The sequence below is a fragment of the Oncorhynchus keta genome, chromosome 13 (genome assembly GCF_023373465.1).
Source record: "Oncorhynchus keta strain PuntledgeMale-10-30-2019 chromosome 13, Oket_V2, whole genome shotgun sequence".
Classification (NCBI taxonomy): domain Eukaryota; kingdom Metazoa; phylum Chordata; class Actinopteri; order Salmoniformes; family Salmonidae; genus Oncorhynchus; species Oncorhynchus keta.
In genome coordinates, this window is record NC_068433.1 from 23,391,074 (window position 1) to 23,405,500 (window position 14,427).

Sequence of the window (14,427 nt, forward strand, 5' to 3'; positions counted from 1 at the left end):
ATGCCCTCCTGCCCCTTCACTCCTCTCTTCTCCGCTCAGATACAGATAAAATAGACTCAAATATCAGAAGCAAGCAGGGATAAAGCCCTATTTACAAGGTAAATAAATACTGACCAGCTCAAAAGGGGAGAAGAGAGCGAGAACAGAGAGAAAGGGGGAGAGGGAGAGAGGGAGAGAGGGAGAAAATCCGATCAGACAACAGTAATTACTCTGTGATCTGCACTCTCTCTCTCTTATCAGTTCAGAAGTTCTTTGTCTGCCCCCTCTCTCCTTTCATCCCCCTTTTCCTCCCTTGTTCCATTGATCCTTCCAATTATCCCCCCGATCCGTGATTCCTGATATTGTCTTTTTCATCATGTTGTGGCGTTTCTCTCGTTCACTCTGGACTTCCCAGCTAGCATCTTTTGCATCTCTGCGTAACGTAACTGTTATGACATCCATCCTCTGTACCTCCTTCACCCTCTGTTCCTGGTCTTTCTTTATCTGGGTTCTTGGTGATTCTCAGTGGGAATCAAGGACCCATCCCTGAACACTATCAGAGCTGTGGGAAGCTGCTCTCTCACACCGCTCTCTTCCACTGCTGCAGACTCATGGGTTACGGTTGGAGCTCGGGTTGGGATTCGGGTTGGAGCCAGGGTTAGGGTTAGAGTTAGGGTTAGGGTTTGATCTAGGGTTAGGGTTAGAGCTAGGGTTAGGGTTAGAGTTAGGGTTAGGGTTAGAGCTAGGGTTAGGGTTAGAGTTAGGGTTAGGGTTGGATCTGGGGTTAGGGTTGGAGCTAGGGTTAGGGTTAGGGTTAGAGCTAGGGTTAGGGTTAGGGTTAGAGCTAGGGTTAGGGTTGGAGCTAGGGTTAGGGTTAGAGCTAGGGTTAGGGTTAGAGCTAGGGTTAGGGTTAGAGCTAGGGTTAGGGTTGGAGCTAGGGTTAGGGTTAGAGCTAGGGTTAAGGTTGGAGCTCGGGTTAGTGTTGGAGCTAGGGTTAGGGTTGGATCTAGGGTTAGGGTTGGAGCTAGGGTTAGGGTTAGAGCTAGGGTTAGGGTTAGAGCTAGGGTTAGGGTTAGAGCTAGGGTTAGGGTTAGAGCTAGGGTTGGGGTTAGAGCTAGGGTTAGGGCTAGGGTTGGGGTTAGGGCTAGGGTTAGGGTTAGGGCTAGGGTTAAGGGTTAGAGCGAGGGTTAGGGTTAGGGCAAGGGCTAGGGTTAGAGCTAGGGTTAGGGTTAGGGTTGGGGTTGGGGTTAGGGTTAGGGTTAGAGCTAGGGTTAGGGTTAGGGTTGGGGTTAGGGTTAGGGTTAGAGCTAAGGTTGGGGTTAGGGTTGGGGTTACGGTTAGGGTTAAGGCTAGGGTTAGGGATAGAGCGAGGGTTAGGTTAGGGTTAGGGTTAGGGTTAGGGTTGGGGTTAGGGTTAGGGTTAGAGCTAAGGTTGGGGTTAGGGTTGGGGTTACGGTTAGGGTTAAGGCTAGGGTTAGGGATAGAGCGAGGGTTAGGGTTAGGGCTAGGGCAAGGGTTAGAGCTAGGGTTAGGGTTAGGGTTAGGGTTGGGGTTAGGGTTAGGGTCTACCATTGTAAGTACAGTATAATATCAACACTTGTTACACTTTCCTTACAGATGATCTTTGTAAAAGAATAAAAGCTCGGGCCAATGTCCATCTTTACATGAATTTGTCTAAGCAACTAGGGTCGTCAGTGACATGGTGGGGTATGTCAGTGGTACCATGCAGCCTCTGCTCCATCCCCGGCTGCTGATTAGACCACAGCGACACAGCAGTTCTTTAAATACACACTCCCGCTCTCCTTCTCCCCCTCTCTCCCTCTCGCCACAGGCTCAATCACGCCGCAGGTTATCAGAGAAGCAGCCTGGCTCCAACCCCTAACACAGAGTGTTGCACACAGATAACAGAGGGATAGAGAGCAGAGAGAGGGGGTGCTTTACAGGCACGGGTTATAGTAGTTAAGAGGGAGAGGAGTGAGGTGGGGGCACAAGCACTTGATGTAGTAGTTATGAAAGGGAGGGGGGGTGAGTGAAGCAGAAGTCAGTAAGAGAGAAAGGCATCTTGTCTAATTCCTCAAGAGGGGCTGTTGTATCAAACGTAGTAAGTGTGAGAATAGGAGGAGAAGGCGGGACGGACTGACGGAGGGACGTACAGAGGTCTGGGCCACTTCTAAAGAGCTGAGACCCAAAACGCTGAGGCTGGAGAGGTCGACTGCAGTCTGGGAGAGAACAACAGGTGAAAGGACGAAGCCCTTCAGTCTGAGAAATAGGGGAGGGGGACCGACACGGACTTATCCCTGACGGACCGACGACCCTTCACAGTGCAGAGAGGAAACAACAAGAGATTACGTCTACAGGAGGTCAGCATACCACTACTACACGAGCTGGTCACAACTTCATTCAGGAAAGTGTGAAGGAATCTGAACTGATACAGAGGAAAAACCCAAAGCCAAAACGCAGGGGAGATTTGAGGAAAGACAGGAGAGAGAGAACATTTAAAGCTTGTCCACCTGCTTGAATAAGTGGAGAAAGAGAGTGTTTCACTGGAACTTCAAGGAGAAAGAGAAGAACGAAGAGAAGGAGAAGAGAGAAGAGAAGGAGAAGAGAGAAGAAGAGAGAAGAAGAGAAAGAGAAGAGAAGAGAGAAGAGAAGGAGAAGAGAGAAGAAGAGAGAAGAAGAGAAAGAGAAGAGAATAGAGAAGAAGAGAAAGAGAAGAGAAGGAGGAGAGAGACGAAAAGGAGAAGAGAAGAGTGAGGAAGAGAGAGAGGCTCTACCAGGCTGCACGTCAATGTGAGTGAGACCGTACAGACCCAGGGAGGGAGTTGAACTAACTGAAGCATTCTATTTAGACCACAACCATTCCAATATCTGTGTAAAGCATTCAGAAAATTAGCAGCATTTTAAAATGACACTACTTGTTAACATCACTGATAATTAAATGCATAGGTAATAACATAGACAACAACATAATAACATTCGATGATAACATGTGTGCAACTGCCAGTCAGAAGACAATAGAGTTGCGTCAGTATGTTCTAGATTAGAGAATACATTATGAGAATCGTTCAGGGACCAGGTTGAATGTAGTTCAGTGTTGTATTAGTAGCCATGAAGCTACAGACGAAGGTCATTTGAAAATACCACAGGACACGATTCAGTCATTTCTATAGCAGATTCATATCAGTGTCCTCCAGAGTTATGAGAAACAATGACGCGTCATTTTTCAAAGAATAACAAGTACATGGGATGTGTAAAACAGATGGAGCGGCCAAGTGTAGGCCTATTTTAAGTCGTGACACAATGAGTGAGCAGGTCTCCCTCTTCCTGGACCCCTGACCTTACACCCGAACAACACTTAACAATAGGAGACTGACGTAGAGCGTAAAGTAAGCACTTATCGAGTCAGTTGACGTTTATTGTCATGAGTCTTGTCCTGGAGGCAGAATAGAGTGATTTTCCTTTAGGTAGGCCAGTTGCAAAGTCAACATTTGCTTTTTGGTCTTAATTTAAGGTTAGGGTTTGGCATTATGGTTAGCAGTGTGGTTAAGGTTAGGTTTCAAATCCGATTTGATGACTTTGTGGCTGCGCCAGCTAGTGACCACTCTACAGAGCTGCCTCCAGAACAAGATTCATGACAACAAAAAAACATTAACCCACAAATACCCACTACCTACAGACAGGAGTTTATCATGCGGTCAGGAAAACCTCCTGTCCCGGCTAAAACCAATGTGAGACATTCAACGATTCATTTTGTCTCCTGCACCTGTGGAAGTGCTGGATGTGCATTCACTGCTTTGTCACATGCGCCGAATACAACAGTGTCGACCTTACCGTGAAATGCTTACTTACAAGCCTTTAAACCAACAATGCAGTTAAGAAAAAAGAACAATAAATAAATAAAAATAAATAACAAATAATTAAGGGGCAGCAATAAAATAACAGTAGCGAGGTTATGTACAGGGGGTACTGGTAGAGAGTCAACGTGCGGGGGCACAGGTTAGTCGAGGTAATTGAGGTAATATGTACATGTAGGTCGAGGTAAAGTGATTATGCATGGATAATGTATAGAGAGTAGCAGCAGTGTAAAAATGGGGGGTGGGGACAATGTAAATAGTCGGTAGCAGAGAGAACAGTCTAGGACTCGGGTGGCTGGAGTTCTTGTCAATTTTTTGGGCACAGCCCGGTATAAAGGTCCTGGATGGCAGGAAGCTTGGCCCCAGTGATGTACTGAGCAACAACCTCTGTCGTGCCTTGCGGTCGGAGGCCGTGCAGTTGCCATACCAGGCGGTGATGCAACCAGTCAGGATGCTCTCGATGGTGCAGCTGTAGAACTTTTTGAGGATCTGAGGACCACACGCCAAATCTTTTCAGTCTCCTGAGGGGGAATAGGCGTTGTCGTGCCCTCTTCAAGCTGCTAGAAGTCTCATGGGTGTGCTTGAAAACTACCAAAACGCATTATCATGCCTATGGCATTACTTGTACCCTGCACCTGTGGAATATTGCTCAATACACTACTTTTACACAACTTTTGAAAAAACAGTGTTCAGTGCCGGGCTTTGGCCCCTCTAGTCTGCGGTGCCGAGGTCTGGGGGTTATTTCTGGAAGGCGGGCTGGCCGCTGACCTCAGTCCATTGTTCAGGCTGGTTAGGGCAACGCTTAGTTAGCACGAGGGGGGCATCCTGTCAGCGTTAATGGGACATGTCAGTTAGGAGTTGAGGGACCTTGAAACTTGGTCTATTGTGATGTTGTGTGTTGTTTTTCTACCATACTGGAAGACTCATACTAAAACCTTTACAGTGTCTTGAACAAAGGGGCATGACATTACACCATGCTTCTCCTTCTAACGAGACAGGAACTGCAGTCTTTTATCAGCCCAACGATAAACAAATACATTCAGGCATGTGCAGAAGCATACACAAACACGCACACACACACACGCATGAACACATCCATCTCTTACCCTTCCTCTTCATCTTATCCATCATCATCCTCTGTGCACCCTCATCTGGCAATTGGCATTCAGATAACCATCCCGCTCTGATAGAAGACGGGAGAGCGTTTATAGATTGCACCACGCAGCCTGCCGTCCTCTACCTCTAGCAGATAACTCCTCTAACTGACCCTGTGAACTGCCTTTGAAGATGGAGCCTCGGCTATGATGTATCTAGGGAGGGATGGGGACCAAGTTTGAGATTAGACAAGAGAGGAAGAGGCTTCAAATGTCCTTCCAATGCAAGTACAGTGCCGTTTCAATTTGCATTCATCAAAGAGCGATGTTGTACAGACTGGTTCACTCCAGAATGAGAAACAAGGACCATATTATATACATAGCATTGCATTGTGTTGTTTACATCATATCAACCTGTGCTAACCTCCATCCTTAGTTGACCATGAGTGTGATCGGTACACTGGAGAAGGGGGCCCACCACCAGGCTCTGGATCTCTCCGAGGAGCTCTCTCCCCTCAACCACCACCACCCTCACCACCACCACCTCCAGCACTCCAACTCTCTGGCCTCCAGCGCTCCTGTGGGGACCCCCTCCGGCGTGGTGGTGCCTCCCCCGTACTCTGCCGCTGAGAGTGGGGGAGGTGGTAGTGACGCTCCCCTGGAGCTCCGAGGCTCTCTGGACTGCTGGGCGTGCTCGGTGCTGGTGACGGCCCAGAACCTGGTCATCGCTGGGATCAACGCCTGCCTGGCCGGACTGGTGTTCGGACTCATCCTCATCCCCGCCATCGCCATGGTGGTGTTCGGGTTCCTCTGTCATTCTACGGTAGGAAGGGTGTGTGTGTGTATGTGTGTACACAGAGTAAAGGGCATTTGTGCAATACTTACATTCATCTTCCAAAATTCCTATGTGTTATTTCAATTTCACATTCATAATTCATCTGTGTCAGTGTGTGTGTGTGTGTGTGTGTCAACGTGTGTGTGTGTGTGTGTGTGTGTGTGTGTGTGTGTGTGTGTGTGTGTGTGTGTGTGTGTGTGTGTGTGTGTGTGTGTGTGTGTGTGTGTGTGTGTGTGTGTGTGTGTGTGTGTGCGTCAGTGTGAGTGGTGTTTGCCAGAACAGTCATAACAATTTACCCTTTCAGAGGTACTCAGGAGTATCAGACTAGATAAGAAACCAGTAATAATATGTTATACAGCGTGCTGACATTTCAGGAGGGACTCCACCATCCACCACAAGTTTGGAATAGTTTAGCTGAAAATTAGGGTGGAGTTTGGAATAGTTTAAATGAGGGTGGAGTTTGGAATAGGTTAAATGAGGGTGGAGATGGAATAGGTTAAATGAGGGTGGTGTTTGAAATAGTTTAAATGAGGGTGGAGTTTGGAATAGGTTAAATGAGGGTGGTGTTTGAAATAGTTTAAATGAGGGTGGAGTTTGGAATAGTTTAAATGAGGGTGGAGTTTGGAATAGGTTAAATGAGGGTGGAGTTTGGAATAGGTTAAATGAGGGTGGAGTTTGGAATAGTTTAAATGAGGGTGGAGTTTGGAATAGTTTAAATGAGGGTGGAGTTTGGAACAGTTTAAATGAGGGTGGTGTTTGAAATAGTTTAAATGAGGGTGGAGTTTGAAATAGTTTAAATGAGGGTGGAGTTTGGAATAGTTTAAATGAGGGTGGAGTTTGGAATAGGTTAAATGAGGGTGGAGTTTGGAATAGGTTAAATGAGGGTGGAGTTTGGAATAGGTTAAATGAGGGTGGTGTTTGAAATAGTTTAAATGAGGGTGGAGTTTGGAATAGTTTAAATGAGGGTGGTGTTTGAAATAGTTTAAATGAGGGTGGAGTTTGGAATAGGTTAAATGAGGGTGGAGTTTGGAATAGGTTAAATGAGGGTGGAGTTTGGAATAGGTTAAATGAGGGCGGAGTTTGGAATAGGTTAAATGAGGGTGGAGTTTGGAATAGGTTAAATGAGGGTGGAGTTTGGAATAGGTTAAATGAGGGTGGAGCTTGCAATAGGTTAAATGAGGGTGGAGTTTGGAATAGGTTAAATGAGGGTGGAGTTTGGAATAGGTTAAATGAGGGTGGAGTTTGGAATAGGTTAAATGAGGGTGGAGTTTGAAATAGGTTAAATGAGGGTGGAGTTTGGAATAGGTTAAATGAGGGTGGAGTTTGGAATAGGTTAAATGAGGGTGGAGTTTGGAATAGGTTAAATGAGGGTGGAGTTTGGAATAGGTTAAATGAGGGTGGAGTTTGGAATAGGTTAAATGAGGGTGGAGTTTGGAATAGGTTAAATGAGGGTGGAGTTTGGAATAGGTTAAATGAGGGTGGAGTTTGGAATAGGTTAAATGAGGGTGGAGTTTGGAATAGGTTAAATGAGGGTGGAGTTTGGAATAGGTTAAATGAGGGTGGAGTTTGGAATAGGTTAAATGAGGGTGGAGTTTGGAATAGGTTAAATGAGGGTGGAGTTTGGAATAGGTTAAATGAGGGTGGAGTTTGGAATAGGTTAAATGAGGGTGGAGTTTGGAATAGGTTAAGTTTGGCTCTTTGTGATGTGTTTCATAAGCAGATGTTTAAGAACAGGGAAGGAAGGATAATTCAGCCCCTCCATTTTCCCTGTCCATTGCTCACATATTCTCTGTCACCCCCCCTTCACCCTCTTCTTCCTCATACCAGCAGCATCACACACCACAACAACAGGTGGCCATTTTAAATGTAAAGCACCATAGGTATTGATGGTGATATAAGAATGGCAATTAATCACATTTAATCTATGGAAGGGCTCTTCGTTCTTTGTGGGGTCAACAAAACAGATTGGGTTTGTGAGTGTTGCTCAGTCTCTCTCTCTGTGTATGTGTGTGTGTGTGTGTGTGTGTGTGTGTGTGTGTGTGTGTGTGTGTGTGTGTGTGTGTGTGTGTGTGTGTGTGTGTGTGTGTGTGTGTGTGTGTGTGTGTGTGTGTGTGTGTGTGTGTGTGTGTGTGTGTGTGCGTGTGTCAGGGTGCTATGTTCTCTGTGTCTACCAGGGACACACAATCGTCTCCCTGCGTCTCCTCCTTGATTCCTCCATCCTTCACTTGTCCTGATCACGGGCGCTGAAACCAACCGTCTCCATCGGTTCTGAGAAGACACCAACAGAAAGCCTCATTAGCTTTAGCTTGTTAGAAACTACCTTGTTATAGCAACGTGTGAGACCACTGCATGTCTGTTGCATGGACAATGCATTATCAATGTCATTTTACAGTCACAGGGGACATTGTCAATCTCTTCGCTTTGAGTGCAACATTCTTACGGCCATGTGAAAAACAGTAAGCAACACAAACAATCAGGAAAAATACGACCCGTGTCCCTCTCCCCAGGTGCGCCCTCATGGGACGTCGCGCTACTGCTCGGACCTGCTGAATGACGGTGGCTGTGTGGCCCTCCTGGTTGTGGGTTTCCTCCTGGTCACACCCCTCCTGGTCCTGGCTCTGGCCGCCTACTGCCGCCTGGCCCGCCACCTCCAGCTGGGGCTCTGCTTTATACCATACTCCAGGGCTATCTACAAGAACCTGCCCGCCACACAGCACCCTGGCCTGGGAGGGAGCTGCTGTGGAGGCAGTGGCGCTGGAGGGGAGGGAGAAGGGAAGGGTAAGGTCTGGGTGTGAGGGGGAGGGGGAGAGGGTGGGGAGAGGGAGCGATGTGAAGGAAGGTCGTGTCAAGATCTATGTGTAGGGGGAAGGAGCGAGGATGAGCGAGAGAGACACACAAAGAGGAAGAAAGAGAGGGAGAGAGAAAGAAAGGGTGAGGAAGAGAAGGGAGCGCGTGGAGGGAAAGGGAGAGCCAAGATGAGGAGGGAGACAGGAGGAAAGAATGGTGTTTGAGAAGAGGGAGGAGAAGGAGGAGAAGGAGGAGAAGGAGGAGAAGGAGGAGAAGGAGGAGAACAACCACAGCAGTCAAACTCTTATCTGGGAAGGCTTCAGTATAGGCGCCACAGTAAACCGTTCCTCTGGAGTTCAACCAAAGTAACCTCCTTCACACTACCACGTTTTATACAACCAATTTCATGTAAAAGTCACCCTGTCAACATGTGTGGTTTACTGTGAGAAAACTTTTTCGCAGACCAAGAAGGAGCAGTTTTTTACACTGTTCTAGAGTTCGAGGGCAAAATGTTGTTTCTCCAGTGAAACACTGGACATTGTATTAAAGGACATAATATCACTGCCATGTGTTGACATCCAATATATTATTAACATTGATTCAACACAGTATCTTTAAGCATTTACCACCACGAAAGACCTTCAATAGAGTTTTGTGCATTTAGTTGACTCTGGTTTATGACTGCTACTGTTTCTTGTGTATTTCCTCTTTTCAAATAAAGTCTATTTGGAATCAGTTGGAGTCTGTTTCAATTATTTTTTCATTATTGTTATTTGAACCTTTATTTAACTAGGCAAGTCAGTTAAGAACAAATTCTTATTTACTATGACGACCTACCAAAAGGCAAAAGGCCTCCTGCTGGGACGGGGGCTGGGATTCAAAATAGATATAATATAGAGAGACCTAAGACAACAGCACAGCATGGCAGCAACACAACATGGTAGCAGCACAAAACATGGTACAAACATTATTGGACACAGACAACAACACAAAGGGCAAGAAGGTAGAGACAACAACACATCACACAAACCACCCACAACTGTCAGTAAAGAGTGTCCATGATTGAGTCTTTGAATGAAGAGATTGAGATAAAACTGTCCCGTTTGAGTGTTTGTTGCTGCTCGTTCCAGTCGCTAGCTGCAGCGAACTGAAAAGACGAGCGACCCAGGGATGTGACTGGCAGAACGGCTGTTGTATGTGGAGGATGAGGACTGCAGTAGATATCTCAGATAGGGGGGAGTGAGCCCTAAGAGGGTTTTATAAATAAGCATCAACCAGTAGCCGAGATCACCCTTACCTGCAGATCTATAAATCACGTTTCCGTAATCTAGCAGGGGTAGGATGGTCATCTGAACCAGGGTTAGTTTGGCAGCTGGGGTGAAAGAGGAGTGATTACGATAGAGGAAACCAAGTCTAAATTTAACTTTAGCCTGCAGCTTTGATATGTGCTGGGAGAAGGACAGTGTACCGTCTAGCCATACTCCCAAGTACTTGTATGAAGGGACTACCTCAATCTCTAAACCCTCAGAGGTAGTAATAACACCTGTGGGAAGAGGAGCATTCTTCTTACCAAACCACATGACCTTTGTTTTGGAGGTGTTCAGAACAAGGTTAAGGGCAGAGAAAGCTTGTTGGACACTAAGAAAGCTTTGTTGTAGAGCATTGAAACACAAAATCCGGGGAGGGGCCCGCTGAGTATAAGACTGTACCATCTGCATATAAATGGATGAGAGAGAACTTCCTACTGCCTGAACTATGTTGTTGATTTTTTTTAAAGTGTTCATTGTGCTTATGTATACATTTCCACCTTAGAGCGTCTCTAATTACCTACCCCCACACACAGGTTTTCATCTCTGGTTTGCAAACCCCAGGGTGTTCATTTCACAAGCCTGGAATCAGGCTCAGCAATCAGCTTGTTACTAAAGTTTCTTTCCTGGCTGGATACATTGTTTTTTCGTCTCGTGCGGTGCTGTTGACCCTCTCCAACAATTATGGAACTATTTACATGGAGTATCTGGATAAATATGCGTATAAGATACGACAGAAGATTATGTCGTGGAGTTGTTTTGTTTGTTGAAGGGTTTCAAATGAGAACCTTGAAAGTTCATGGCCATTGACGAGGTGAGTATGGTATGAGTTGGCCTACATTCTGAAATACAATGTTTGGTCATGTTTATCATTTGTAAAGCCAGGACTCAATACCCCTCCCCTAGTCGAACTGTACAGCCAAATGCACCATCTTTACAGTTTGGCCTGCAGTAAGTTTAGGAGAGCAACTTCGAGAAAGCACCGTGCTAGAAATGAGGGGGACGGTACCTTGCAATGTGTTAACTGATTTTCGTCATTGCCTCTGAATTAGAAACATGTGGGATGCATATCCAAATGGATCTAGCTAGATAGGTAGCTAGAACTGCACAATTGAACTGGAGTCATCTATGAATGTCCACTTGGTGGCGACAGAGTTCCATTTGGAAAACAAATCACCTTCGTGTTGGGATAAAACAAGCTATGCAGTCTGATTTGTGGAGATGATAGTATCTCTTGACTATCACAATGATCATGACACGCCAGCAGTCATCGTTCAGACAGACTCAACCCAGAAGATGGAACTCTGTCGCCACCAAGTGGACATTCCTAGATGACCCGAGTTCATCTAGGTTCAGCCATTTGGATAATTGGTTATGCAAAATTATTATTTTATACTAAAATAGTTGCTCAAAGACATTTTCTTAACAAAAAAAAAAAGGTGTTAAATTATTGTCACCCCTAATGATTATTATAAGTAAAATTAAACATTTAACCTGCATTAACATTCTACTTTGAATTAATCTCAGTTTTGGGAACTGTATTGTGGACTTTCATGGCTTCCTGTTTCACTGGGGTATAAAAATGAGGTAACATTTTATTATTTGTCACCATTGGGAAAGACAAAGAACTTCCAAATGAAGAGGCAAAATGGTGATGTGTACAAAACATATATTTAAAGATATAGGGCAACAATTGACGTTTTAAAAACTCTGGAACACTGGTAAACTTGCCTGGTAGAGGACCCAAATAAACCCAAATAATCTGTGGTTTGAATTGAAGAGGGCCGTCCAAAAGGCTAAAATCCCTCCCAACATGTTCTTCAATCTCATAAAACATAGAAAAAGACTAAGTGCAGTTATCCTCTTTAGATTTTTTTTGTTCATTCGTTGTAAATAAAACGTTTTATCTCGGCGCAATTGTATTAGTATATAATTGTGTTTTTTTTTTAATACAGTATAGCTCAGTATTTGTAGTATTTATTTTATAAAGTTTTTATTTTTTAAATCAAAGGTGCCAATCATTTTGGAAGAAGCAGTTACGATATTATTGCAGCTTGAAGTAAGGGTTTAATGGTTGACCATTTTTATTACTGGGGAACCACTTGCACTTCCTCCACTGTATTTGTCTTCCACTCCCAGGATGCATTATGATTTCAAAAACATATCTCTCAAAGATTAAATCGAACAGAGCCGCATTTGTACTAGTCCGTGGACCAGTGTTTAATTTGTTTATTTTTTAACGAACAGTCCACTACCTATACTCGACACGGAGTAGGCTACAATAACTGGACTGTTAGCTTAAAAGACTGGTACCCAGGCTAAACTGGCACCAGTTTGGTAAGGAAATACAACAATTCAAACACATTTTATTCGTCACGTGCTTCGTAAACAGCAGGTGATGACTAACAGTGAAAGGCGTACTGACAGAGAAAGAAATAGACAATTAATAAAAAAAGTAATAATAAATGCAATGAGGGACAATAACATGGCTAGATACAGTCGTGGCCAAAAGTTTTGAGTGACACAAATATTAATTTCCACAAAGTCTGCTGCCTCAGTGTCTTTAGATATTTTATATTTTTGTCAGATGTTACTATAGAATACTGAAGTATAATTACAAGCATTTCATAAGTGTCAAAGGCTTTTATTGACAATTACATGTAGTTGATGCAAAGAGTCAATATTTGCAGTGTTGACCCTTCTTTTTCAAGACCTCTGCAATCTGCCCTGGCATGCTGTCAATTAACTTCTGGGCCACATGGCAGCCCATTCTTGCATAATCAATGCTTGGAGTTTGTCAGAATTTGTGGGGTTTTGTTTGTCCACTTGCCTCTTGAGGATTGACCACAAGTTCTCAATGGGATTAAGGTCTGGGGGGTTTCCTGGCGATAGACCCAAAATATTGATGTTTTGTTCCCCGAACCACTTAGTTATCACTTTTGCCTTATGGCAAGGTGCTCCATCATGCTGGAAAAGACATTGTTCATCACCAAACTGTTCCTGGATGGTTGAGAGAAGTTGCTCTTGGAGGATGTGTTGGTACCATTCTTTATTCATGGCTGTGTTCTGAGGCAAAATTGTGAGTGAGCCCACTCCCTTGGTTGAGAAGCAACCCCACACATGAATGGTCTTAGGATGCTTCACTGTTGGCATGACACAGGACTGATGGTAGCGCTCACCTTGTCTTCTCAGGACAAGCTTTTTTCCGGATGCCCCAAACAATCGGAAAGGGGATTCATCAGAGAAAATGACTTTACCCCAGTCCTCAGCAGTCCAATCCCTGTACCTTTTGCAGAATATCAGTCTGTCCCTGATGTTTTTCCTGGAGAGAAGTGGCTTCTTTACTGCCCTTCTTGGCACCAGGCTATCCTCCAAAAGTCTTCGCCTCACTGTGCGTGCAGATGCACTCACACCTACCTGCTGTCATTCCTGAGCAACCTCTGTATTGGTGGTGCCCCGATCCCACAGCTGAATCAACTTTAAGAGACGTTCTTGGCGCTTGCTGGACTTTCTTGGGCGCCCTGAAGCCTTCTTAGCAAACAATTGAACTGATCTCCTTGAAGTTCTTGATGATCTGATAATTGGTTGATTTAGGTGCAATCTTACTGGCAGCAATATACTTGCCTGTGAAGCCCTTTTTGTGCAAAGCAATTATGACAGCACGTGTTTCCTTGCAGGTAACCATGATTGACAGAGGAAGAACATTGATTCCAAGCACCACCCTCCTTTTGAAGCTTCGTGTCCTCGTCAACACTCACACCTGTGTTAACGAGAGAACTTTGCAATGAATTACAATTCATCTGATCACGCTTCATAACATCTGTACCATTCACTTTGAACTGGACTGTTTACAGCATGAGCGATCGTGAGTCGATAAGCTTGTTTTGAGATCAAAGCGAGAGCTGCATGTAGACGTGTACACATTTTTGTTAATATCCTTTGCTAGTTAGTGAGTTATTTGCCTAGTTATAGATCATTTGTAGCCAGCAACAGGGGAGTGATTGCTTCCTACAAGAGCACAAAACATGCACATTTCTAGACTTATTTCAAAAGTGAGTCGGGTAACGAGTCTTTAAAGGGGCAGGGTTTGTCTTAAAGGGGCAGGGTTGTATTTTGAGACATGAGCTAAATAGCCAATAGCATAATGTGTCTGATTCTCTGTAATAATGGTATGGGAATAATAATGTATTTTGTGAAGCGGTTTCTTGCATCAAACAACACATTTTTAGTCACCTCCTTTTCTGAAGGACAAGTGGATAAACAGGTGAAGCCCTGCGTGTTTATTTTCATTCTCATGGAATGTAGGCCCACATTGAACACCACACACTGGCTGCTACTGTAGGCGGAACGGTAGAACAGCTGTGTCCATGTTAAAACGTTACAGGATGCATTTTCTCCATTGTTTTCAATGGAAGGCCTCTCTTGTAGGCCTACATTAGGATCAAATAGCCACAGTAGCCTACTTAGCCACTGGTTAAAACTGTAACTTAAAGCGCGCTGGAAGTTGCACCGAATTTTCACAACATTCAAGTTTGCAACTCATCCTGTGTGGCATCCAGGTCAGATAATGA

General features: G+C 44.7%; 1 protein-coding gene across 1 annotated transcript; it reads left to right on the top strand.

The window, feature by feature from the left end:
• The first annotated feature begins 2,014 nt into the window (after nt 1-2,014).
• Nucleotides 2,015-9,284, top strand: tmem88b (transmembrane protein 88 b). The gene is made up of 3 exons (XM_035783697.2): nt 2,015-2,769; nt 5,364-5,750; nt 8,270-9,284. The coding sequence occupies exons 2-3, from the start codon at nt 5,370-5,372 to the stop codon at nt 8,555-8,557; spliced, it is 669 nt and encodes a 222-aa protein (XP_035639590.1). The 5' UTR covers nt 2,015-2,769; nt 5,364-5,369; the 3' UTR covers nt 8,558-9,284.
• Nucleotides 9,285-14,427: the final 5,143 nt, after the last annotated feature.